The sequence below is a fragment of the Leptodactylus fuscus genome, chromosome 11 (genome assembly GCF_031893055.1).
Source record: "Leptodactylus fuscus isolate aLepFus1 chromosome 11, aLepFus1.hap2, whole genome shotgun sequence".
NCBI lineage: Eukaryota > Metazoa > Chordata > Amphibia > Anura > Leptodactylidae > Leptodactylus > Leptodactylus fuscus.
In genome coordinates, this window is record NC_134275.1 from 9,045,638 (window position 1) to 9,073,102 (window position 27,465).

Below are 27,465 nucleotides of genomic sequence, written 5' to 3' on the forward strand. Positions count from 1 at the left end.
TTCTGACGGATTGGGTGTAAACAGACACAAGATAAAATCCCATTGAAATGAATGGAAATTTTAACAGATTATTGACGGTTCAGCTAGTGTCCGTTGCTAAAATCTTGCAATAGATAATACCTACGGACACTGCTGATGATCACAATCTATTTTCTGTCCACATGTTCCATGCAGACACTGCGCGGAGAGCACACGGATCCTATCATAGTCTATGGGGTCCGTGTGCTTTCACTGCACACCGCTTGCCAGTGCATTTGGTATTCCGTTCGGGGGCGTCCTCATGCGAACTCCCCCGAACGGATTACCAGCGCAGATGTGAATGGGACCTTAGTGTTGTGATTCTAATTTTTCCCTGCACAGTGGCGCCCCCGACCATATGGCTTTACAAGGAACTGTAGCTGACTCCACTCACTTTAAGAAACTAGAGGGGGAAAGTAGCATTATACTAGTGTTAGGGCCCCAGACATCTGGCCATTCCTAATTATAGAGATGACACATCTCGCCTTATAGAGAGACAGGCGACTCTGACAACCACCAAGAGGAGCTCACGACATCACACCAGTACTAAGGAGCAGTCTCCGGTTTATTGGAACATTGTGGAGTTATAATCTCACAGTGAAGGCCGGACGAGGCAGGGTTTGACTTCTTTGATCATACCAGGAACGTGGATCAATTAAGAATAGTGAATTGTGAGGTGTCGCATCCTATCATGTGTATAGACTGGTTGTCAGACAATCCTGGTCATGTCAGTGACATTCCTATAATCTGATATTTGATATCCAGACCCTAGGGGTTTGTTCAGACAACGAATTCCCTATTTTTTATTTATCACATTTTCTGTAGTTAATTTTTTTTCCTCCTGGAAACCCCTCTAAGGATAAGACTGCAAACCAGACTGCGCGGTAGTGTGAATTCTGACAAAAGTCGCAGCAATTTTGCAATTAAGGATGACACAATCTGGTTTTGTTTCAGGCTCTGTGTCTACCTGAGAGCGAGGGATGTGAAGGGACAAAGGCCGCAGTGTATCCCCCTGATCTGCTGACACAGCACTGCTATTCTTAGTGTGTATGTGACTGTAGGTGTCAGCTGACACTTACTGGGGAGCAGAGAGCGATAAAGGCTTGTCCAGGATTATCGAAACACCGCTACTCTCTTCAGGAAACAACACCATGCCTAACCATAGGTTAATTGGAGATCCACTGCAATACCAGACAGATATGGTGCTGCTTCTGAAGACTGAACTCTTCCTAATCCGCAGAGTCTTGGACTGCTCTCTTTGCCATGCTTTACACTGCAGCTCTGCATATTCATGCATGGGAAGATGGTCTCCAGCAAAGTAAATTAAATCAGCAGTGAGAAAGAGGTTATCAAGGAGCTGCTGCAGATAGACTGGGGGAGAGGAGCCTCAATAAGAGGGAGGAGCCTGGAGGCCCCTTAAAGGGGTTTTCCATGACTTTGATATTGATGACCTGTCCTTAGGACATACCATAGATATTAGATTAGTAAAGGCAAGGATCCCTGCTGCTCAGTTGTTTAGAGAGCCAGGCCCTTGCTATCGCAACCAGTGGTCACATGACCTGTGTGCAGCGCCATTCTATTCATGTGAATAGGGCTGAGCAGAAGCACCAAGAATAGCCGCTACACAATGTACAGTGCTGTGCTTGGTAAATAGTGAAACAGCTATAGCACTTGTCCAAATGCTGCAGGAGATTGGGGGGGGGGGGGAGAGAGAAGGGTTTCCTTGGTGTCAAAACTCCACTTATTTAATATTGATGACCCATTGTAAAGACAAGTGATCAATATCATAGTCCTGGAAATTCCCTTTAAAGGGTAAAAGCACATCTGGTCAATTTTCTTTATACCTGACTGATATTAACACAGCACTACAGATCTTCATATCACGAGCTGATTGTCCTTAAATCTGTCCCATGTGACTGATGTCCGGCGTCAGCCCCGAGAACAGCATTGGGCTCCATTTTTGGCTTAAGCTTTTATGGTAAATTGCTGATGCACATGGCAGTGATCACGGATCTCCCGCGCCGACGGATTATAAGGCACATTGACTTCTGTGGTCCTTCCGCCCACCATGTATCTTGCAGATCTTCATCTCGCCTACACCTTCTGAATGTCCAGAATGAAGGGGGGCGAGATGTCCATGTTATTCAGATGCACATCCAAGCCCTGCAAGCAGAACACACCAGATATCACCTGTGCCATACGATGGAATAGATGCAAACTAGAACTATTGTAACACTGTCATATACTGTGTCAGGCCCTTGTATACCAAAGCGGCATGTCTCAGGGACAATGCCAGCATATCACCAGGTCACTTTATTCACACACACCACTCACCTCTCCAAAATAGGAGATTAAAGGGGAGATCTCACAGATTGCGGGCGGCTCATCCGCTTCTGGAGTACTACAAAGACAAGAAGACATAAGCTATGGCAAGAGTCTCGTCTGCAGCGTCGATTATATCTCATGCATTAAATACTGACCCAGCGTTCTCAGCTATGGCACGACCATTGGCATTGGTGAACTTAGCCCCAGCTTTCAGAGCCCAGCGGTAGTGCTGCCACAGAAGCGAGCGCCGCGCTGTCGTCGGGGTGTCCTTATCAGCCGTATCTGCATTTTTTAAAGGTGAGAATTCTTCCTCTCTCACAACTTCAAATGCCACAAAGTTCCTGCAACAAAGAGTACCTGGCATCATCCATACTGGTGCCCACAGACCTGTAGACAGCGCCACCCTAGTGGACACACAGGGAATATCACATACTTGGCGAACTGGAAGACATCAAACACAAACTTCTCCATCTTTATTCCATTTGGCCGAGTGGGCTTCACTAAGTTTCCCTCTTCATCCACATACGGGACCTTCTTGATGGCAACGTGGTATCCCAGACGCTTCTCTAGGGACCTGAAGGAAGAGACGCCAATGTATAGAGGAAGGGGTACAAGGTAGTGGTTAACATTGAGGCTTGCATGCAGTCTTCAAAGCAAATGAAACTTTCAATTCTCCACATAAAAAAAAAACAGTAAAGTATAATATGTTTCCATTTAGAACCCCCCCCTTTCCATGTACTAAAGTGGGTTTCCAGGTCTTTACTTTACTCATATCCATCAGGATAGATCATCAATAGCAGATCAGTATTCATGACTAGAGATGAGTGAACACTATTCGGAACAGCCGTTCCGAATAGCACGCTCCTATAGAAATGAATGGACGTAGCCGGCACGCGAGGGGTTAAGCGACCGGCCGCCGGCAAAGCGCATGCCGCATTCATTTCTATGGGAGCGTGCTATTCGGAACGGCTGTTCCGAATAGTGTTCGCTCATCTCTATTCATGACCTATGCTTAAGAAAAGTCTGACACCCAGGACCCTTACTGATCAGCTATTTAAGCCACTTCCTATTCACAGGACAGTGACATCACGTCCATTGGTCACATGACCATGCTGCCCGGGTCTTTTCAAATGAATGGAGTTGAGCTGCAATACCAAATACAACCACTATACAATGTACACTGTGCTTGGGTAGCAATGAAAAGACCGCAGCACTTGTCCAAGCCCCACAGACCCTTCAATCAGCTGACCAGTGGCGTTTTCTGCGTGTCAGAGCCCTACCAATCTTTAATTGATGGCCTACGCCAAGGACAGGTGATCAATATCATAGTCCTGGAGAATCCCTTTAAACTGATGACCTGGATCCTGGTTCACATCTGCGTCGGTAATCCGTTCGGGGGGAGTCCGCATGGGCACCTCCCCGAACGGACTACCGAATGCATTGGCAAGCACTGTGCAGTGAAAGCACACGGACCCCATAAACTATAGTGGGGTCCATGTACTTTCCACACGAGTCATGCAGATAGGAAAGTAGATTGTGAACTATTTTTCTGTCCGCATGTTCCATGTGGAGACCAAGCAGAAAGCACACGGACCCCAATATAGTCTATAGGGTCCGTGTGCTTTCACTGCACACTGCTTGCCAATGCGTTCGGTAGTCCGGTAGGGGGGGTCCCCATGCGGACTCCCCTGAACGGATTACCGACGTAGATGTGAACCAGGCCTAAGCAGCTGCCATGCACATCTGACACCATTTGTCTCTGGAGTGTGGAAGTATAGTATGGATAGACGCTGCAGCTTCTTGGTTGCAGAGCTGGGACACTGATGTAATAAACTTAGGGACTTGAGGGTTAAAATGTGCCTTTAGCATCCACTGTCCTAGGGGAGCCCAGGCTGTCAGCAGCTGAGCATAAAACATGTGGACGCCCCTACATAAAGAGCACCTGCCACTGACCCAGCCATGTTCTTCAGGAAGTCCAGGGTGAAGAAATGATTGCAAATGCTGCCGGCATTATAGGTCAAGCTACCATCGGGGTTGCACTTCTCTGCCGTTTCTGGGCTGATCTCACTGTACTCTACAACTTGGTAGATGCCATCCACCTGGCACACGACCCCGACAGGCTCTGATGGGTACGACTTCTCCACCACCTGAGAAATCAAAATGATGATCACATGAAAGTGGGTTCTAGGTTATGGATACTCATGATCTATCAAATCGTTTGGGATCTGACACCTGACAACCCCATGATCAGTTGTTCAAAGCTGTGGTCACAGACGTAACCTGAAGTTTATGGGTCCCAACGCAAAACAGGTAATGGAGCCCCCTCTCACAACATACTACCTATAATACTGGTGTCTTACACTGTAGAGCGGGCACCATGAGACTCCAGGGCCCCGTATTAAGTGCACAGCACTGCTGCGCTCTCTATGTATTAGTTGGGTTGGGTTACTGCAGCTCAGCTCCCCTTGAGATAGAAGCACAGACCAGGACAACTTTTTTAAGAACACGTCTATAAGTTAGTGACGTACCTTAGCCCCACAGTCAGCACCTTTGGAAACGCAGAAGCCTATGAACACAGGATCAGCCAACTTCACCAGTATATTGTCCACACAGTATACATGGATATAAGAGATGCCTCGTGCCTCCATGTCTTCCAAAATATGGTTGTCAGCCAGGGCTTTGTACAGGCCGCCATTACCATCTGGAGTGATAAATGTTAAAGATATATTAGGAAACTGCTGGAAAGATAATTCTCTGAGATGATGTTATTGATCCCCCAGGGTATGACAACCTACAGCTAGCGGACACATACCCAGGAGGGCAGAGAATAGACCGAGTGATTGCTGCTTCTGCAATTTCTCGTAGAATGTGTATTGCTATGGCAAACAGAAGCCATATAAGCCACAATCTCTCTGCAGTAGCCATCATGATTTACCTGGGGCCATAGCCACCTTGTCCTTCCTTTCCAAAATAACTTTTCCATTGAACCCAACGGCAGGCAGCATCCTCTGCTCAAACATGACCACATCTGTCCGATCAATGCCAAAGAAGTTGTGCTGCTCGAAAAACGCCCGAGTAGGGTTCAGCGTGAACTCACTTGTCATGATGTACCTGGGGAGCCAAGAAAACAAGGACTGAGCACTCTAATAAGCCTGCGGCCACCAATCAGATGCTTCCTTTTATTGTCACCTTTAGCTGCAAAATCGAAGAAGAGATCTGACTGGTTACTGCACGCTGATAGAGGGGCTGTCAGCAAGAAGAAGGTACGTGCAAAATGGACAATTCCTTTAAACTATGACTGGGTTGTCCCTTGTAAGACCACATAGATGGACGCAGAGGCCCCTCACCATGGTACAGTGCACCGTGTAGAGTACTTCTCTCCTGCCAACTGCTGCAGACGTAGAATTCGCTCCGCCTGGATCTGGTACAGAGTCTTTCCACTGGGCAGCCCCACACTGTACATTCCTTTGGGGTAGGTCACCCCTAGGCGTGTCCCCTGACCCCCAGCCAGCAGCAGGACGGCCACCTTGTTCTGTGAGATCTGGCGGTAACCTGGAAAACAGAAAAACTGTAAAGACCATAGCCCAATGCCCAGCGCCACTTCTTATAATCGGGCACTTCATGCGTTTCATACAGCAGTGTTACTCCATAGACCTATGACCTGTATATATAGCGTATGGTGCAGCACCGGATCCTCCTCTGACTGCAGGAACAATACTAGGAAGGATTGAGAACAGACATCTCACATGAGAGGATCGGGGGCTGTATCCTGTAAGGTCACTGCAACCTATAACTCTATACACAGATGAGCTGCAATACCAGACACAATCCCTGAATAAGTGCGGCGCTGTTCCTCGAACAAAAAAAAGAACCTCCAATAGGTCTCCATACCAAGCCAGGGGATACTATCTATAGCACCTATGTCATGGTCACACTGGGTGACACACGCTGTATATTACACAGAGCACAGTATACAATGGTCACGGTGTATATCACAGTCACTCTGGGCATATTGTATACTATGCTGACACTTGGTGGTACATTGTATATTATGGTCACACTGGACGGCCCCCGGCATAGTAGTCTGCCTCGGATTTATTGCATATTATTTATCATTACAAAGTTCTGTCATTGAAGACCCGCCAAGATAACGCCACATATTATAGCGGAGGTGCCCTGTAGTTGCAGATTATTACAGAACATGCTGGCACAGCCCAGGTACAAGGTCTCATAGATAATCACAGGAGGAAATATGGCTGCACGTGACCTGGGTAGGGGATTCATAGGATGCTATTGGGGAACACACTGAGAGTACAGAGAATTATGAGCCGGGAGCCTAATGAAATGTGCTGATTTTGGGGGTTCCCAGCTGTGGCCCATCTTCCTCCTCCTCCTAGGCTTCCAGTTCCTTGGGAATGCTCCTTTATAGTGATAGCGGAATACATGCCGATTTTGAGGTGCGCCCCTATATAGTAATAGTAGGGTGATATTGGGGTACTGTTTGATATGAGGGTCCCCAGCTGTCACCCACCTTCCTCCTCCCAGGCCTCTAGATCCTCGGGGGCACCCCTGTATAGTGATATTGGGGTAGTGGTTGATTTGGGGGTCCCCACTGTCACCCACCTTCTTCCTCCCAGCTCCTCGGGGGTGTTTTTATATATATATATATATATATATATATATATATATATATATATATATATATAGTGATATTAGGGTACTGATTGATTTGGGGGTCCCCACTGTCATCCACCTTCCTCCTCCCAGGCCTCCAGCTCCTCAGGGGCGACCCTGTATAGTGATATTGAGTTAGTGGTTGATTTGGGGGGTCCCCACGTCACCCACCTTCCTGCTCCCAGACCTCCAGATCCTCGGGGGTGTTTCTATATAGCAATATTGGGGTATTGGTTGATTTGGAGGTCCCCACCTTCCTCCTCCCAGGCCTCCAGCTCCTCAGGGGCGCCCCTGTATAGTGATATTGGGGTACTGTTAGATTTGGGGGTCCCCACTGTCACCCACCTTCCTCCTCCCAGGCCTCCAGCTCCTCAGGGGCGACCCTGTATAGTGATATTGAGTTAGTGGTTGATTTGGGGGGTCCCCACGTCACCCACCTTCCTGCTCCCAGACCTCCAGATCCTCGGGGGTGTTTCTATATAGCGATATTGGGGTATTGGTTGATTTGGAGGTCCCCACTGTCACCCACCTTCCTCCTCCCAGGCCTCCAGCTCCTCAGGGGCGCCCCTGTATAGTGATATTGGGGTACTGTTAGATTTGGGGGTCCCCACTGTCACCCACCTTCCTCCTCCCAGGCCTCCAGCTCCTCGGGGGCGCTCTTCCTGACGCTGCCCAGGAACTCCGGGGGTACGGGGCTCATCCTGTGGTCCAGCCGCTGGGGTGAGCTGCTCTCCCGCACATAGGCGTCCAGGGCCCGCCGGCAGTGCTCTTGTAGCTCCGCGCCGTCCAGCAGCCTCAGCTCCCCCAGTAAGCTGTCCCGCTCCCCGGGGCTGAGCTCATCCCAGAAGCTCAGCAGCTGCTCCTGCCCGGCTCCCTGCAGCCTCCGCCGGATCTCCAGCTCACACTCCATGGCCCGGTCACTGCACGACCGAACCAGACGAGCGCGCAGTCACTGCGGAGCCCTCCACGGCCGGTAACTATAGCGACCAGGAGAGCAGGTATCAGCTGAGGAGCCCCGAGCAGGGGGCGGAGCTGCGGCAGTCATGTGATCTCTGCTCTCTCTATATACAGGCAGTGGGCGGAAACTTCATGAGTTACATGGGGGGGGGGGAGACAATCCTGACCAGACCTCCATAACAGGGCCCGGCCGCTGGGGATATGTAGTCCTGCACTTCATACATGACACCCCCGTAATAGATAGTCATTCATAGGGCCCCATAATAATGTCAGCTGCCCGCAGTGCCCCGTAATAAAATCAGCCGCCCGCAGTGCCCCATAATAATGTCAGCTGACCGCAGTGCCCCGTAATAATGTCAGCCGCCCGCAGCGCCCCATAATAATGTCAGCCGCCCGCAGCGCCCCATAATAATGTCAGCCGCCCGCAGTGCCCCATAATAATGTCAGCCGCCCGCAGTGCCCCATAATAATGTCAGCCGACCGCAGCGCCCCATAATAATGTCAGCTGCCCGCAGTGCCCCATAATAATGTCAGCCGCCCGCAGTGCCCCATAATAATGTCAGCCAACCGCAGCGCCCCGTAATAAAATCAGCCGACCGCAGTGCCCCATAATAATGTCAGCCGACCGAAGTGCCCCGTAATAAAATCAGCCGACCGCAGCGCCCCATAATAATTTTAGCCGACCGCAGCGCCCCATAATAATTTTAGCCGACCACAGTGCCCCATAATAATGTCAGCTGACCACAGTGCCCCATAGTAATGTCAGCCGACCGCAGTGCCCCGTAATAACGTCAGCTGACTGTAGTGCCAAATAACAATGTCAGCCGACTGTAGTGCCCCATAATAATGTCAGCTGACCGTAGTGCCCCATAATAATGTCAGCTGACCGTAGTGCCCCATAATAATGTCAGCTGACCACAGCGCCCCATAATAATGTCAGCTGACCACAGTGCCCCATAATAATGTCAGCTGACTGTAGTGGCCCATAGTAATGTCAGCCGACCACAGTGCCCCATAATAATGTCAGCAGACCACAGTGCCCCATAATAATGTCAGCTGACCACAGTGCCCCATAGTAATGTCAGCCGACCACTGTGCCCCATAATAATGTCAGCTGACTGTAGTGCCCCATAATAGTGTCAGCTGACCACAGTGCCCCATAGTAATGTCAGCCGACCGCTGTGCCCCATAATAATGTCAGCTGACCGCAGTGCCCCATAATAATGTCAGCTGACCACAGCGCCCCATAATAATGTCAGCTGACCACAGTGCCCCATAATAATGTCAGCTGACTGTAGTGGCCCATAGTAATGTCAGCCGACCACAGTGCCCCATAATAATGTCAGCCGACCACAGTGCCCCATAATAATGTCAGCTGACCACAGTGCCCCATAGTAATGTCAGCCGACCGCAGTGCCCCGTAATAATGTCAGCTGACTGTAGTGCCAAATAACAATGTCAGCCGACTGTAGTGCCCCATAATAATGTCAGCTGACCGTAGTGCCCCATAATAATGTCAGCTGACCGTAGTGCCCCATAATAATGTCAGCTGACCACAGCGCCCCATAATAATGTCAGCTGACCACAGTGCCCCATAATAATGTCAGCTGACTGTAGTGGCCCATAGTAATGTCAGCCGACCGCAGTGCCCCGTAATAATGTCAGCTGACTGTAGTGCCAAATAACAATGTCAGCCGACTGTAGTGCCCCATAATAATGTCAGCTGACCGTAGTGCCCCATAATAATGTCAGCTGACCGTAGTGCCCCATAATAATGTCAGCTGACCACAGCGCCCCATAATAATGTCAGCTGACCACAGTGCCCCATAATAATGTCAGCTGACTGTAGTGGCCCATAGTAATGTCAGCCGACCACAGTGCCCCATAATAATGTCAGCAGACCACAGTGCCCCATAATAATGTCAGCTGACCACAGTGCCCCATAGTAATGTCAGCCGACCACTGTGCCCCATAATAATGTCAGCTGACTGTAGTGCCCCATAATAGTGTCAGCTGACCACAGTGCCCCATAGTAATGTCAGCCGACCGCTGTGCCCCATAATAATGTCAGCTGACCGCAGTGCCCCATAATAATGTCAGCTGACCACAGTGCCCCTGACATATATAATACAGAGTTTGTCATCTAGCTTTACTGTCATGCCTGCCTAGTTATCCATGGTCATGTGTCACTTAATAACTAGGTAAATTTTCTGTTCAGTAGTCTGAAAAAGCTGGGTGACAATCCTGTAGGAGGTGTATAACATCCATATTAGCTGTCACCCCGCTTTCCCGGAGTCAGACACAGCTCACAAATATGTGAATAGTTTTCTACCCTCCTGAGAGGCGAGTGTGGGGCTTGGGTTATATTTACATTGCGTTGGCTGTTTGCGCTATAAGTATTTGCGCCCGCTGAGGAGGATGATGGGGGTTTCTCTTCTCGGTGTGCAGTGAATAGAGGGGTCTTTGTGTGTCCTGGGGAGGGCAGCGGGGGGCGCTGCCAACATCCACACTGTGCAAACACTGAGCGATCAGAGCGGCCACTGTGTACTCAGGTGGAGTCAGGACTAATCCACACCGCGCAGAAAACATGTTTTGCAACTCAGATGTTTTGAGGGTGAAATTGTAGGCTGTAAGACGTGTACAAGGGAGATTTAAAGGGGAACTCCACCAAACAAATCCACTCACAGCGACTGCGTTAGCTCCTCCAATAAAAATGCAAAGCTAAATAGAGAAGTCTGAGAATTGCAGTGCCCCTCTTATTACTTGTATAGGAGCGGCGCTACATGCACCCCTGGCACTCCTCCTCCACTAGCAGGTCCTAACAGATCCCAACAGATCACTTACTCATGGCTGATCCTGTGGTAAGAGCATCAGTATGAAAAATGGATTTAGGGCCAGAAACCCCTTTAAAACCTCCTCAGCTCTTGACGTGGATTGACCTTGTGACCCTGTAGATAAATGTCTTTATTTCAGCTGACAATATACGCAGGTTACATTATTATTCATCCAGTCCAGCAAAAAACATGGAGGAGCAACCTTAATATTGGCTACACATACATGTGCGGAGACCTGAGCGAGGCGCGACCATTTCAATGCATTACACTGCAGAGACTGTGCGCCCTCCTCCAACCTCATCACTCACCTTGTTTGTAAAAGTCGCAGGAATGCGCAGAATTGCCTAAAGTGTCAATGTAACCGAAGAAATCTTTGAGTGCTGCAAAATATGCCACAAAGGTTACGCGGTGTGCAGTGAATCTATGACCTATTTGCCCCTTGTGACATAATACAGCGCTCTCTGACTAGGATACGGTGGTCAGGGCATGATGGGAGTTGTAGATTCACAGCTGGAGAACTATTGGCTGCAGAACACTGCCCTAATCTAACATAAAACATCATCCTCTAACAATACACCATTATAGTCTACTCAGTCGGTCCGCTTCCTGGAAAGCTGGGTGACAACCGCAGTTTGTATCAGCCATGTTTCCTAGGTTCCTAAGGCATTTAGTTTTCCCTCTGTGGGTAGATTTGTATAACTTAGGTGACATGTCCTGTAGGGGCAGCTGTACTGGTGATCACCCAGCTTTCCCAAGAACGTTGCTAAGCTTATTTGCAGTTCAAGACTTCTCCCAAAGAGTGGCACAAGTGAAGGGGCACCTGGGTGAGAGACATTGGGGCTTTTTGTGGTCTCTGGTACTTGATGTGTTTGCAGTGTTCCTGGCTATGCACTCACTATATGGGCTACAAACACAACAGTGGCCAGTATTTGGGCTGTGTGCACATGAGTGCAGGGGGATCACATTGTACCCATTGCCATTCCTTTCTACAGTGAGTCCCCAAATCCAAGGTCCTTGCTCCCCCTATTACAGTTTGGTGGTCTTGTGTAGGTAGATGGGGCTCTGCTTCTGTGTGTAGGGGTTGGAGTAGCCCTCCTCCTGCTTGTTCACCGTCCTGATGCACCTCTGGATGAAAAACAGGATGACGTCCAACAGCAGCTCAAAGAACTCCGCCAAGGTGCACACCGAGAAGCCCACCCACAGGCCGACCAAGCCCCCCATGTTAGAGATGAGGTTAATTTCCTGTAAGGAAAAGAGAAATCTAAACTGGTTGGCAATCGAAGCAGCAGAGGTCCACTTTAAATCTACCTACTCCAGTCACATCCAGAGCTGCACTGAAAAGATCTGCAGAATGACAACTTCTGATGTCCAGTGTGACTAGTATGGGCCGCCATGTTGGTGGACACTGGTTTTCATTCAGGGGCGTAACTTCCAGGGTAGCAGTGGTAGCGGATATCACAGGACATGGGACACTAGGGGGCCCGAGAGCAGCCACTACCACTGTGGATTTTTTATTATTATATTTTTTAAATAGCCCGTTATAGTAACTCCAGCAGGTAGCGGGCCCTATTTACTTACCGATCCTCCCTTCTGCTCACGTCTGCCAGCGCTTCCCCTTCTGCGGAGGTGGCTGTGAGCAGGAGCCAGGATCGGTAAGTAAGGGCATGGGCCCGCAAACCCTGCTATCATTATACTCTAGAGGTTTTTTCAGACTCCGGAGTATAATGATCAGAGGGCTAGGAGAGGTGAGGGAACATAAAAAACACTGCTACTTACCTCTCCTGGGCTCTGGCAGGCTTCAGGCCTACTTGGTGATGTTCCAGACGTCACGTGAGCCAGGCTTGCGTCCTTATGCGTTGTGATGCAAGCCCGGCTCAAGTGATGTCTCTTCCATCACTGAAGATGGCTAACATCAGTGGGGAGTTCGCTGGAGCCAAGGAGGGGCAAGTAACAGTGTTTTTTATGTTTGTATCCTCTCCTGGGTCTCCGTTTATTATACCACGGGGCATAATACTGTGTGCAGGGGCCACTATGGGGCATAATACTGTGTGCAGGGGCCACTATGGGACATAATACTGTATGCAGGGGCCACTATGGGGCATAATACTGTGTGCAGGGGCCACTATGGGGGATAATACTGTGTGCAGGGGCCACTATGGGGCATAATACTGTGTGCAGGGGCCACTATGGGGGATAATACTGTGTGCAGGGGCCACTATGGGGCATAAGACTGTGTGCAGGGGCCACTATGGGGCATAAGACTGTGTGCAGGGGCCACTATGGGGGATAATACTGTGTGCAGGGGCCACTATGGGGCATAATACTGTGTGCAGGGGCCACTATGGGGTATAATACTATGTGCAGGGGACACTATGGGACATAATACTGTGTGCAGGGGCCACTATGGGGCATAATACTGTGTGCAGGAGCCACTATGGGGCATAATAGTGTGTGCAGGAGTGTGTGGGGGTGGCCCCATGTCAAATGTTTGCCTTCGGGCCCTGCCATTCCTAATAACGCCACTGTTTTCATTGCTTCCTGTACCCAGGCCCCATAGTCAGTGCAGCCATATACAGTATATGTATATATATGTTGGGTTTAGTTCTCACCGTCATTGATGGTTCTTCTTCTATCAGCTCAAAATTTAGTTGTTTGAAGTAAACCACGACCTTCACAAAGTTATCCCTGCCGAAACCAGAAAAATCAGACGTTTTTATAGGGCCGGCAACCCTAAAAAGTTCATCAACCTATAACATAGCAGCATTATAACTTGTGGATATACGGTAATATATATGTCAGCCATCCCAATGACAAACACTACAGTCAGCATAGTGGCAGATAACAGGGAGCAATAGACTAGACAATGATACCTGATAAGTGTTGGGTTGTCCGCAATGTCTTTCATTTGTCCTCCCCATTCTTTAAGGTCCTTGGAAAAATTTTCCTATAGACAGAAATATAGGTTTTACTTCGTACAGGCGACTCCTTGGTCAAGAATTATTACCGGTCTTTAAATCCAGGGGTGATTGCAGTTACCCCAGATGTCTTGCTTTTTACCCCCCAGGTGGTACAGACATCCTGAGGGCTGAGGTATGAGCCGCTGCTTACAATCTTCCCTCCATGTTATGCTTTTCTACAGTGGAAGGTTTGTGCAAACAACACCACATATCTCAGCTTCCAGGATGTGAGATTGACATGGGATGGTGAGGGGACACGACTGTAAGATATGTACAGTGATCTCTTGTCTATAAGGGTGTGTAAGGAGGAGAGATGTCTCTTATGCCTAAGAAGATGTATTACATGTAATAAGTACATTTCTATGCCACGTGTGGGCGCCACGCTGCGTGCCCTGCACCCTCACATCTAATACACCACACTTACAATGAAAGCGCTGGACGGCCATTGGGATCCGGACACGGTCAGCTCGTAAAGCTCCTCTCTGTTACACGGAAATACAGATTAGTATAAACACTAGATTATAGTTGTTGTCACCCATCTTTCCCAGCACTGATACAATTTAAAAACTTATTTATTGCAAATGTATTTCTTTGCCAGTTAGTGCATTGATATATTAAGGCCGGAGCCCCTTGTGGTGTAAACGCCCGTCCACACATTGCCTGCAGTGGACATGATACGATTCCCCAAACCATTGTGTCAGTGTTATCTACAGAAATATGGCGCCCTATCCTAAAAGAGTTTTTACCCAGCTGTCCTAGACTCCTGAACAGTAGATCTACCTAGGAGCCATCAAGGCATTACTGGATAATTAAACAGATTATTACATTTGAGAAAGCTGAGCCACAACTCCTATGTGAGCTGTAAAGGCAGCCATATTGGTTGTCACTCAGCTTTGCCAAAATGAGAGACACTTCAGTCCAGAGCAGTAAGTTGTTTCTTCTTGTCTAGGTACTGCTATAGCCGCAGACTCAGTCATGTGATTCAGAAAAGCAGAACTGGCAGAATCTTTGCGTCTGTCGGAGTCAGCTGGAAACAGACAGGAAATTCTCGAGCTGTGTCATGTGCTCTGTGGCTGCGCTGACCTCGTTCGACAACCTGTGACCGTCGGGTGGGACCATGAGCTCTCATCTTCTTCTTTTATGAATAGAATGACGATCAACAGTAAAGACTGACACTTACTTGAATAGAGAGAATGAGGCAATCTTATATTTGTAAGTCTTTCAGGATCTGCAGAAAGCTGAGTGCAACTCATTATAAAAGAAAGGTGCAGATAACCAAGAAACTGCAGACTGGCTGAACTATTCTCTGTACTACTCTCACCAAGCTTTTTAAGACTCCTGAATGGAAAAGCAACCTCGGAATAAACTCTTAGACAGGCTTGTAGATCAGGACTCTGGAAAAGCTGGGTGATAACGTCCATGGGAACTCAGGCTGGCTTATGGCTCTTCAGCAAGTGGGAAAATACAACTCCTAGCATATCTTGATAGGCTGTGACTGTCAGGACATGATGGGTGTTGTACTACGGTAGTTCTAAGAAAGCCTGTGACTGCAGAGTAGAGACTGATGGGTGCAGTTCACTTACTTGCACTGTAGGGGGCAGTGGCAGTTTAATTCATCATGAGCAAATTTGAATTCATAAAGCTTTACACAGTCACCTGGAAGCAAAAAACACAGAGATCAGAGCAAGGGCAGCCATGCTGCAGAAAATGGAGGCATTGTCATTTCAAGCATGATATGGTTGATAGCAGAGAGCAATAGAGCATATGCGATATTTCAGTACTTAGTAGAATGGACTCACGGATGACGGCATTGCTGAGATTACATTTGGGGTACCCCAGCTCCTTTGGATAAGCAAATTCCCAGTGAGAGCAGCCACAGTTGTCGATGATGTTCTGCTGGGCGCACGTCCGCTTACAGGCCTGCAGACAACAGGAAAATACAGGCAGCAAAGTCAGGACAAGAGGAGACTGAGATATCATGGAGGGGGCTGACAGCACCAGGATCCTATCCACACACTGCTGGGGGTTTGGTGCCGTTTTCAACCTAAGCAATGTGAAGGGTGATAAGTGGCCCCGGTGCAGGGGGAAGGAGGGGTTGACACGGCATCGTTTGGAGAGGAATTGGGGGCCCCCAATTCTGACCCCATGACTTTCTGCCTAGGACCCAGATGGGCTTATCATTATAAGACCTGCGGTGCATTCTGTGGCTGAATCAGCTGCAGAATTCATGCAGAACGCTTGTTTATTGAGCACCCTGGAGAAATGAAGCGTCTGACACTGAAAACAATGGCAGGCAGACTCCAGGAGGAATTTGGGGCTGATTTTCAGGTGGAATTTATCTCAAAGTTAGCTCTAAATTCTGCAGAAACCAACCAATTTCAGCTGCTTTTTCCCGCCGGTAGGTCCGCTGTGAGATGAGACTTGCTACATGTGGCCTTAGCCTTAATCTGTCTTTTGCACGGGTACCATGGTAGTCACAATGTATGTTTAGAGGCGATGGGTTGTCCATAATGAAGTTTTTTGTTTTTATTTTTTTCCTAAATACAGCTCCACTCTTGAAGCAGTTTATATGTGGTATTGCAGCTCAGGTCCATACAGTTCAATGGAACAAGTGTATCACTATGTGTAGAAGAAAGACGCCACATTATTTTATACACACATGAAGGTACTGGTACGTTTTTTGCATTGTTCAGTGAGTATTGTGGCGGTGTTACATGAAGCTTCTGGGCCCCAGTGTAAAATATTCAGGTTTATAGTACTGGTCTCCTTATATAGGGTAGAGGCACTTTATGGGGATCTTAAGGCACCTGGGAGTGACTGAATCCTCTGCACTAACCCTAAGTTACACCCCTGCTTACAGGTGAATCTACATAGTATAGCGCCACACTGTCACTCCCTCCTTGTGCAGCAGGGCACACTGACCTCTCGTGTGTAGCCGGCTCCATACACATCCTTATAGAAGTTCTTGATGTCCTCGCCATCAGTGCACTTGCTCATATATGGTGATTTCAGCCTGTCAATGTGAACCTGCACGAAGAAAGACATCAATAATAAGAATATAATAGACTTGTCGTATATTATGTGGGGCCCTGGGAGAGTTTGATCATTGTCAGGGCGCCATCTAGTGGTCTATAATGAGAAACACATCTCATTAAACCTACAGCTTATTGCCTGATCCTATAGGTTTAACTATAGGGGGTACATCTTGTGACTGAGGGGGTGCTGAACTCTATATAAGAGGTCAGTACTTATATATGGATAGCATGGCGTTATATATCAGATTAGATGCCGTGAAGCTACAAGTCCCTGCATGCTACCCTGTTACCTTCATCAGGCCGATATCAGTTTCAGCTCCAGGTGGGACATTGACACCTTCATCCTCGGGGAACGGCATCTGGACCTGATCGTGAATGAGGAGGCGGATGCCAGCGGCGTGCGTCATGTCCTTCACATATTCAATCTGCTGAATGAACAGCTCCAGGTGCAGACCTGCCAGCACACAGAAGGGTTAATGCCAATATGTCAGGTTTATGTGGGTAATAGAGACTACCCCAGATCTTGCCCACACCCATTTGGTCCTACTAGCCATAACCCATACAGTGTAGCCACAGTACCCCCAAACAGTTTAATACAGTACCCCCCTAAACCACAGTGTTACTATAGATTTCTAACAATTCCTAACTATCATTGTGCCACAGTACCAGCAGTACTACAAGCTCGCCATAGGCTACCAATCACAGTATTAACAATGGGGCCCTAAAAATCACAGGCACAATGCCCCCTTTACAGTACCATCCACAACACCCCTTTAATGTGCAAACCACAGCAACCCAAACAGTCAGCTCCGTAACAAGGGTAACTACCATGGTGTCCCCCATATAGTACTAGCCACAATCCACGTAAACAATATGAGCAGAACCGTGATAATACCAGCCGCAGTGCCCCTGAACACTACTAACAACAGTGCCCTAACAATCACAGCCATGGTTCCCCCATTTACAGCACCATCCAATGTGTCTGTAAAGTTGCCAGCCACAGCAACCCAAATAGTCACTTCCCCAACAATGATTACTACTGACCACCGTTTCCCCCTTAATGTACCAGCCACATCGCCATTACTGTACCATTCACAGCACCCCTTACAGTACTAACCACACTGCCTCTTACAGTACCACAGTGCAAACCATAGGTGCCCTAACAATCACAGCCACAGTTCACCCCCTTTACAGCACCATCCACAGTGCACCCCTGAAGTTGCCAGCCACAGCAACCCAAACAGCCAATTTCCTGATGATTACTACTAGCTCTGTGTCCCCTTACTGTACCAGCCACATTGTTCTTTATAGTACTACCACAGCACCCCTAACAGTACCAGCCACTGTGCCCCTTACAGTACTAACCACTGTGCCCCATACAGTACTAACCACTGTGCCCCATACAGTACTAACCACTGTGCCCCTTACAGTACTAACCACTGTGCCCCTTACAGTACTAACCACTGTGCCCCATACAGTACTAACCACTAAGCCCCATACAGTACTAACCACTGTGCCTCTTACAGTACTAACCACTGTGCCCCTACAGTACTAACCACTGTGCCCCTTACAGTACTAACCACTGTGCCCCATACAGTACTAACCACTGTGCCTCTTACAGTACTAACCACTGTGCCCCATACAGTACTAACCACTGTGCCCCTTACAGTACTAACCACTGTGCCCCATACAGTACTAACCACTGTGCCCCTTACAGTACTAACCACTGTGCCCCATACAGTACTAACCACTAAGCCCCATACAGTACTAACCACTGTGCCTCTTACAGTACTAACCACTGTGCCCCATACAGTACTAACCACTGTGCCCCTTACAGTACTAACCACTGTGCCCCATACAGTACTAACCACTGTGCCCCTTACAGTACTAACCACTCTGCCCCTTACAGTACTAACCACTGTGCCCCATACAGTACTAACCACTGTGCCCCATACAGTACTAACAACTGTGCCCCTACAGTACTAACCACTGTGTCCCTTACAGTACCAGCCACTGTGCCCTTTACAGTACTAACCACTGTGCCCCTTACAGTACTAACCACTATGCCCCTTACAGTACTAACCACTGTGCCCCTTACAGTACTAACCACTGTGCCCCTTACAGTACTAACCACTGTGCCCCTTACAGTACCAACCACTGTGCCCCTTACAGTACCAGCCACTGTGCCCTTTACAGTACTAACCACTGTGCCCCTTACAGTACTAACCACTGTGCCCCATACAGTACTAACCACTGTGCCCCATACAGTACTAACCACTGTTCCCCATACAGTACTAACCACTGTGCCCCATACAGTACTAACCACTGTGCCCCTACAGTACTAACCACTGTGCCCCTTACAGTACCAGCCACTGTGCCCTTTACAGTACTAACCACTGTGCCCCTTACAGTACTAACCACTGTGCCCCTTACAGTACCAACCACTGTGCCCCTTACAGTACCAGCCACTGTGCTCTTTACAGTACTAACCACTGTGCCCCTTACAGTACTAACCACTGTGCCCCATACAGTACTAACCACTGTGCCCCATACAGTACTAACCACTGTGCCCCTACAGTACTAACCACTGTGCCCCTTACAGTACCAGCCACTGTGCCCTTTACAGTACTAACCACTGTGCCCCTTACAGTACTAACCACTGTGCCCCTTACAGTACTAACCACTGTGCCCCTTACAGTATTAACCACTGTACCCCTTACAGTACTAACCACTGTACCCCTTACAGTACCAGCCACTGTGCCCCTTACAGTACTAACCACTGTGCCCCATACAGTACTAACCACTGTGCCCCATACAGTACTAACCACTGTGCCCATTACAGTACTAACCACTGTGCCCCTTACAGTACTAACCACTGTGCCCCTTACAGTACTAACCACTGTGCCCCTTATAGTACTAACCACTGTGTCCCTTACAGTACTAACCACTGTGCCCCTTACAGTACTAACCACTGTACCCCTTACAGTACTAACCACTGTGACCCATACTCCAGAACCTTCTAGAACCTCCCACTGGATGAAAGCTTGCAGTAAGGCGAGTCACAGGGCAGTTTGGAGAAGTCGTCCATTATCATTATCCACACTCATTACTGCTATCCAGAGGCTGCTAGTTAGTAATATCCAGGTCATAACTAATTACAGCGCCACTCTCTGACCATCAGTAATATCTGCTCATTTAGTCTCTCTGGTTTTTAAGTGGCAGTGTATTAGTTACGCTGCTAGACTGGTGACTGACACTCAAAATGGCTGCTGCGTCAGCTGCCATAGGTGTAAGTCACCCAGCTTTCCCATAGTCATGGACAGTAATCCTAGCTTTGTTCTTCTGCCACTTCTTAAATCTATCTGTTTTTGTGAAATAAGACTGCCATTAAACTTCATAAGAAATAGCCACTCAGCTTTCCAAAAGGAACTACTAGCCTCAGCCATTTCGTAGAGTTATCTCTTTCTGGGAAAGCAGGGTGGTAGCCAATTTGGCTTCCATTACAGTGCCTACTGGGAATGTCACTCTCTCTAAAGTAACGGAGAGTAACCCAACTCTTTCAGATACAGATAAACGATAGCTTTCTTTTCCATTGACGTTATTGGACCCCTGTGTCCTCCACGCCCTCAGCCTGGTACAATAATGGGCCGGGGTCCCCTAGGCTGCCACTTACCGTACATGAACCCCGCTTTGGTGATGTTGAGCGGCTGGGTGCTCACCGGGTTCCCTCGGTAATCTGTCGGCTTCTGGGAGTTGAACGTGTAACAGTTTCCAAATTTATAGTTAATGAAACTGGAGAAGTAGCTGGAAGAAGAAAATATACAATATAAAAAATATTTACAATGTATCCAGATCAGACAATTCTCTAAACAGGCTGATACAATGTAACAAACTACAGGATCAGAGATTTGTGCTGCTGTGTCTTCAGCTCACAGGGGATTGTTCCAGCTGATACAATTGTAACAAACCCTCAGCTATTACACGTATATGGATTACCACTAATTGCCCTGTATAACCTGCCAGTTCCGATGCAGCAGGACAATTAGTGGTAATCTATGTGTGGTTACCATGACCCTGCCACGTGTGTGATCGCGCCCTCAGGCCAGGACACGTTTATAATCCGTGTAACATAGAAAGTTCTGGAGGTTTCTAATAGACAACTGGGTGGATTTCTCAAAACTAGCCTAGATTTTGGTGCTATAAATGAGGCCCAGGCCATGACCTGTTTGAGAAAAGTGATGAGGCTGATGCAAATATGCCGCTTACATGCCACAAAACATGCATATAGGGATGAATTCCCACCTTTGTGTTTCTATTCCTCATTACAGCAATTTTCAAGATCTCTGCCTGCTGTCAGTGAATGGAAATATCAGGTTTTTAGCCTCTGGACAGTAATATGTGTATGCATTGGCAGCAAGCAGAGATCCTGAGCGGAAACCTGCCCTTTAAGTAGATGATATCCCAGGACTGGCCAGTAAGAGGAGTTGCTTTCTTCCTTAATCCCAATATTACTATGGAACGTGACATAATGGGGCCATTAGCGGGGTGCGCCCCCACATCTGACACCAGGAGCAGGGACATGGCAGATGATGAAAGCAGGACAGTAAAAGATCACAGGGAAGACGCCGGGAGTCACTGAGGAAAGCCAGGCGGAGCAGGGAGCGGCAACTTTATAGCCAGCACAGGCCTGACATCCATGAATGGCTGATAACAGAGAATTACCTGGTGCTGCATAACCCATATCAGACACATTCAGAGTCACATTACAACTACCACAGAGGGTTAACACAGCTTTCCTGAGGTGGCAGGAGCAGGAACTGTATCACTTCATAACTAACTGGGCAATATCCACTCATTAGTCTGCTAGTAAGGCCTACAATTAAGTTATCACTCATCTTTCTTACAATCCTGCATGGTTATATGGTGACAGGAGCAGGGACCGTATCACTTCATAACTAACAGGGCAATAGCCACTCATTAGTCTGCTAATAAAGCCTACATCTCAGTTATCACCCAGCTTTCTTACAACCCTGCATGGTTACAGTCCTATGAAAAAGTTTGGGCACCCCTATTAATCTTAAAGAGGACCTTTCACCACTTTTGGGCACATGCAGTGTTATATACTGCTGGAAAGCTGACACTGCGCTGAATTCAGCACACTGTCGGCTTTCCCGATCAGTGCCCGCTGTAAAGAGCTTACGGTGCCGGTACCGTAGTGCTCTATGGTCAGAAGGGCGTTTCTGACCATTAGCCAGAGACGTCCTTCTGCCTCGCGGCGCCTATCGCGCTGTACTGTGGAGCGGGGAGGAACGCCCCCTCCCTCTGCTCACAGCGCTTGTCCATAGACGAGTATTATCAGGAGCGGGAGGGGGGAGTTCCTCCCCGCTCCACAGCACAGCGCGATAGGCGCCGCGAGGCAGAAGGACGTTCCTGGCTAATGGTCAGAAACGCCCTTCTGACCATAGAGCACTACGGTACCGGCACCGTAAGCTCTGTACACCGGGCACGGATCGGGAAAGCCGACAGTGCGCTGAATTCAGCGCACTGTCAGCTTTCCAGCAGTATATAACACTGCATGTGCCCAAAAGTGGTGAAAGGTCCTCTTTAATCATTTTTAGTTCTAAATATTTTGGTGTTTGTAACAGCCATTTCAGTTTGATATATCTAATAACTGATGGACACAGTAATATTTCAGGATTGAAATGAGGTTTATTGTACTAACAGAAAATGTGCAACATGCATTAAACCTAAATTTGACCAATGCAAAAGTATGGGCACCTCAACAGAAAAGTGACATAAATATTTAGTACATCCTCCTTTTGCAAAGATAACAGCCTCTAGTCGCTTCCTGTAGCTTTTAATCAGTTCCTGGATGAAGGTATTTTGGACCATTCCTCTTTACAAAACAATTCAAGTTCAGTTAAGTTTGATGGTCGCCGAGCATGGACAGCCCGCTCTCAAATGATCTGAAAACAAAGATTGTTCAACATAGTTGTTCAGGGGAAGGATACAAAAAGTTGTCTCAGAGATTTAACCTGTCAGTTTCCACTGTGAGGACCATAGTAAGGAAATGGAAGACCACAGGGACAGTTCTTGTTAAGCCCAGAAGTGGCAGGCCAACAAAAATATCCGAAAGGCAGAGAAGAAGAATGGTGAGAACAGTCAAGGACAATCCACAGACCACCTCCAAAGAGCTGCAGCATCATCTTGCTGCAGATGGTGTCACTGTGCATCGGTCAACTATACAGCGCACTTTGCACAAGGAGAAGCTGTATGGGAGAGTGATGAGAAAGAAGCCGTTTCTGCAAGCATGCCACAAATAGAGTTGCCTGAGGTACGCAAAAGCACATTTGGACAAGCCAGCTTCATTTTGGAAGAAGGTCCTGTGGACTGATGAAATAAAGACTGAGTTGTTTGGTCATACAAAAAGGCGTTATGCATGGTGTCCAAAAAAAACAGAATTCCAAGAAAAACACTTGCTACCCACTGTAAAATTTGGTGGAGGTTCCATCATGCTTTGGGGCTGTGTGGCCAATGCCGACACTGAGGATCTTGTTATAGTTGAGGGTCGCATGGATTCCACTCAGTATCGGCAGATTCTTGAGAATAATGTTCAAGAATCAGTGACGAAGTTGAAGTTACGCCGGGGATGGATATTTCAGCAAGACAATGATCCAAAACACCGCTCCAAATCGACTCAGGCATTCATGCAGAGGAACAATTACAATGTTCTGGAATGGCCATCCCAGTCCCCAGACCTGAATATCATTGAACATCTGTGGGATGATTTGAAGCTGTCCATGCTCGGCGACCATCAAATTTAACTGAACTTGAATTGTTTTGTAAAGAGGAATGGTCCAAAATACCTTCATCCAGGATCCAGGAACTGATTAAAAGCTACAGGAAGCGACTAAAGGCTGTTATCTTTGCAAAAGGAGGATCTACTAAATATTAATGTCACTTTTCTGTTGAGGTGCCCATACTTTTGCACCGCTCAAATTTTGGTTTAATGCATATTGCACATTTTCTGTTAGTACAACAAACCTCATTTCAATCCTGAAATATTACTGTGTCCATCAGTTATTAGATATATCAAACTCAAATAGCTGTTGCAAACACCAAAATATTTAGAACTAAAAATGATTAAGATTTGGTGCCCAAACTTTTTCATAGGACTGTATATGGTGACAGGAGCAGGGACCGTATCACTTCATAACTAACAGGGCAATAGCCACTCAATAAGGCCACCATTTCAATTCCAGGAAGGGCTATCACCCAACTTTTCCATAAACAGATCTAGGCATAGGCAGAATGGTTCACTTAACTTCTTCAGGGCTCTGCAGGCACAGTGGAAAGAGGAAGGGGGGGGGAGGGACCGGCTATTATTGGTCAGATTAATTTCTCCACTGTCATATGACTAGTTTGGTATCTAGACAGTGCCCACTGCTCCCCTTGTATCCCTAGACTAGGATGAAGGCTGCTGACCCCTTACCCCCGAAGGGTCATGTTGGGTCATGGTCTTCATTATATTACCACACTCCACACAGCTTTATGCAGCAATGGTGTCACCAGTCCCAGAACCCATCACACCCCAACATAGCAGCCCATATTACATGTAGGGCCAGTCTCCATCCTGCTGTACCTGGTGTTACATTCCTGACCATGGAAGTTGCAGAAGATCAGCATATCCTCCAGCTGGTGTCCCATCTCCACCTTCTGCTCATCCGTTAACTGGTTGAATTCCGAAGCGAACCTATTGAAGGCGCTGGCGTACTGCACGCTCTCATCTTGGTATTCAGACGATGCATTGACGTGTGAGCGATTTCTCCGATGCATCTGTTCTAGACCAGAGTCCTAGGGAGAAAAAAACACAAAGAAATCCTCATGGCATCTGTTTGCTGTCACTCAATAGGGGCATACTTGTTTAGAAGCCGAAACTCCATCACAGCTGAGGATTTGTTACATCTGTATTAAGTCTACACAGGTAGGTACACAGTATATCAAGAGCACAGATCTCCTCCCTGTCCTAAGTTTGTTACAATGTATCAGTGCAGGTAACATATCAGCTGGTGGCTTACAGAGGATACGATGTAACAATCCCTCAGCTGTGAGAAGTGTTAGATCAGGATTGGTTTTAACACCTTGGAAGGAAATATGAATGTTCTGCGAGATCTATGAATATCTTCCTAAATTAGTTGCAGGTCTGTATGGCGCCATAATGCACACTGACCGCCATGTTTTCTAATGTACCATATTTACTTATCCACAGACACACGAGCCAATAAATCCACACACACAGATAATCTCACGGGTGCCCTTCGTGGGCATAACTCGCACCTGCAGGGAGGTCGCCATTGCAAAACTCTTCTTGATGGATGAAAGTTTCATACTGTTCAGGTTGCAGATGGTGATGGCCGGGAACTTGAGCTTGGAGCTGGAGATAAGCATGATCTTCTCATGGGACGGGTACGTGTAGTAAGTCATGACCATCTCGGTGCACTGCCAAAGGGCACAGCACAAAGCGAAACTCACAAAGAACAACCAGACCAGGCGACGGAACCAGTGGCGAGAACGGAAGATGTTGGGAATCCCATGAGCCGAGGTGTGCTCCAGAGTGGTCTGGCCCAGCTTCCTCAATGCCTTGGCATCATAAGACGAGGATGCCAGGACCTTCATCTCTGGGTAACCCATCCTCAGTATAGACTCGAGCCTCTCTGAAATATGTGACCCGCCTCAGAGGCTCTTAAACATCCAGAAGCTGTAATGCCCCAAGGTAAATATAAGGGCTCTAATCCATCTTACCTGTAGTTGAGATGATCTGTTACCTTAGAGACATCTCCAGTAATGATCTCATTAGACTGCCATGTTACAGACGATACCGCCAACAACCAATTATAGAAGAAGACGCCTTGAAATTATAAGAGCCTTTATAGAGAACTATTGGGACATGAATAGATATGACACGTACAGGACCTAATGGATCCGAGGGCTGAATGACCTGTACGGGCACACCACGGGAGGGATCCATCGAAGAAGCTTAGAGAGCTGGGTGCAAACCACTCCGAGAGCAGAAATTGTTGGCCTGTAAGTGATGTCTGTGTAAAGAGGTGAACACTGACCTCAGTAAAACAACCTTAGGTGGGTGACTGTAGATGGCCATATACAGATTAGCAACACCTATGTGATAGTTTATGGCAGGGCGAGGGCCGGTATCAGGCAAGTGCCAGGGCTCCAAGTCTCTGAGGGGGCCCACTGGGCTGCTGATTGTTGACTTGAATTTTTTTTTTTTTTAATACTCAGGGGCCCACCACAGGGCCGCAATTAATACATCTTCTACTTTTAACTAAATCGGTGTCTGCAGACATTGAACTAATTACAATGCTTTCAGCAACTTGTAAACCGTAAGCCACATGAGGCCTGCGGTTTACAAGACAGGGACAATTATTTATATAAGGGTTATTAGGGGGCGTTATGAATATAAAGGGAAAGTTATTTATATTAGGGGGCATCATTTATATTAGGAGGCCTTATGAACATAAGGGGGGTGGTCATTAAAATAAGGGGTCATTAGGAGTGCAGTGACTTCCAGTTGTCCTGTGGACAGATTCTCCCTGTACCTGAGGATTTCGGGAGCTCCTCCACACTGACCATAGGCCTCTTGGCTGCTCCTCTGACCTCCTTGTTCAGTGATCTGTTAGTTTAGGTGGATGGCTACATCTTGTAAGTTTGCAGTTGTAGAATCCTTTCTCCATTTTTGGGATGACGGATTGATCAGGGCTCCTTGGGATGCTCAAAGCTTGGGATATGTTTTTATAACCGGAGCGAGCCTGCTTCATACTTCTCCACAACTTTATCTCTGAGCTGTCTGGTGAGTTCCTTGGTTTTCATGATGCAATTTGATCACCAGTGTTCTCTAACAAACCACTGAGGCCTTTACAGGATATATATATATATATATACATATATACAGTATATATATATATATATATATATATATATACACTGAGCCTACATTACACACAGCCGGACTAATCTATTAACTCATTCCATGACTTCTGATGGCAATTGTGTGGACTGGATATTATTTACGGGTATCAGGACAGGGGGCTGAAGACTTTTGAATGAGCCGGCACCAGAGGGTGCTGCCGCTAGGCGGAAGCTGCGGCTCAGCGCGCCGCGGCTTCCGCCTGAAGAAAGGTCATGTTGCTTCTTTTTTTCTGCTAGCAGAAAAAAAAAAGCAGTCTACATAGACCACTATTGTAAAGGGGTGGATTTTGAAGCGAAATCCGCTTTCAAAATCCGCCGCTTTGTTCACGTGTGAACTAGCCCTAAACTGTAACATTACACTTGTGAATTGCTATATAAGCCAGCAGCGCCTTTTTCTCCTCATTTTCCATCTTCTGTTCTTCCGGCGGGTTGCATTCAAATCCCGCGCTTGCGCAGAACTACGCGAGCATGCGCAATACGCTTCCGAACGTCGAACAGAAGATGAAGGCGGAGAAGAGCCAGGACAGGAGGGCGTCACTGGAAGAAGAAAGAAGAGGAAGGTGGGACCGAAGATGACGTCGGATTGTGCACGACCGCCCAGCGTGCACGTTCACGTATGATTTACATATATGTTTTTATAGTTTTATTTTAAAACGGGCGGGGGGTTTAAAATAAGAT

General features: G+C 47.6%; 2 protein-coding genes across 2 annotated transcripts; both read right to left on the reverse strand.

Annotated features, from left to right (window-relative positions):
- Positions 1 to 575: 575 nt before the first annotated feature.
- On the reverse strand, positions 576 to 8,035 carry UAP1L1 (UDP-N-acetylglucosamine pyrophosphorylase 1 like 1). Its single transcript, XM_075260853.1, has 9 exons — positions 7,639 to 8,035; positions 5,691 to 5,895; positions 5,279 to 5,454; positions 4,872 to 5,044; positions 4,297 to 4,490; positions 2,777 to 2,917; positions 2,499 to 2,684; positions 2,353 to 2,419; positions 576 to 2,181 (listed from the first exon to the last, which is right to left on the reverse strand). Exons 1-9 carry the CDS (start codon positions 7,925 to 7,927, stop codon positions 2,113 to 2,115), a joined length of 1,500 nt encoding a protein of 499 aa, XP_075116954.1. The 5' UTR covers positions 7,928 to 8,035; the 3' UTR covers positions 576 to 2,112.
- Positions 8,036 to 11,784: 3,749 nt separating this feature from the next.
- On the reverse strand, positions 11,785 to 25,491 carry LOC142185120 (epithelial sodium channel subunit gamma-like). The gene is made up of 11 exons (XM_075260376.1): positions 25,138 to 25,491; positions 24,443 to 24,654; positions 20,474 to 20,604; positions 17,091 to 17,254; positions 16,688 to 16,792; positions 15,565 to 15,685; positions 15,349 to 15,421; positions 14,190 to 14,247; positions 13,679 to 13,752; positions 13,418 to 13,493; positions 11,785 to 12,050 (listed from the first exon to the last, which is right to left on the reverse strand). The coding sequence occupies exons 1-11, from the start codon at positions 25,489 to 25,491 to the stop codon at positions 11,835 to 11,837; spliced, it is 1,584 nt and encodes a 527-aa protein (XP_075116477.1). The 3' UTR covers positions 11,785 to 11,834.
- Positions 25,492 to 27,465: the final 1,974 nt, after the last annotated feature.

Excerpts from the sequence above, each read along its gene's own strand:
- UAP1L1 (XM_075260853.1), bottom strand. The coding sequence starts at position 7,927 with ATGGAGTGTGAGCTGGAGATCCGGCGGAGGCTGCAGGGAGCCGGGCAG. Across the intron at positions 5,896-7,638 it reads GGAGGCCTGGGAGGAGGAAG|GTTACCGCCAGATCTCACAG; the intron begins GTGGGTGACAGT and ends TCTGTTTTCCAG. Across the intron at positions 2,685-2,776 it reads GATGTCTTCCAGTTCGCCAA|GAACTTTGTGGCATTTGAAG; the intron begins GTATGTGATATT and ends TCTTTGTTGCAG.
- LOC142185120 (XM_075260376.1), bottom strand. The coding sequence starts at position 25,491 with ATGGGTTACCCAGAGATGAAGGTCCTGGCATCCTCGTCTTATGATGCC. Across the intron at positions 24,655-25,137 it reads CAATGGCGACCTCCCTGCAG|GACTCTGGTCTAGAACAGAT; the intron begins GTGCGAGTTATG and ends TTTTCTCCCTAG. Across the intron at positions 14,248-15,348 it reads CACTGCCCCCTACAGTGCAA|AGAGGAGCTTTACGAGCTGA; the intron begins GTAAGTGAACTG and ends TCCGTGTAACAG.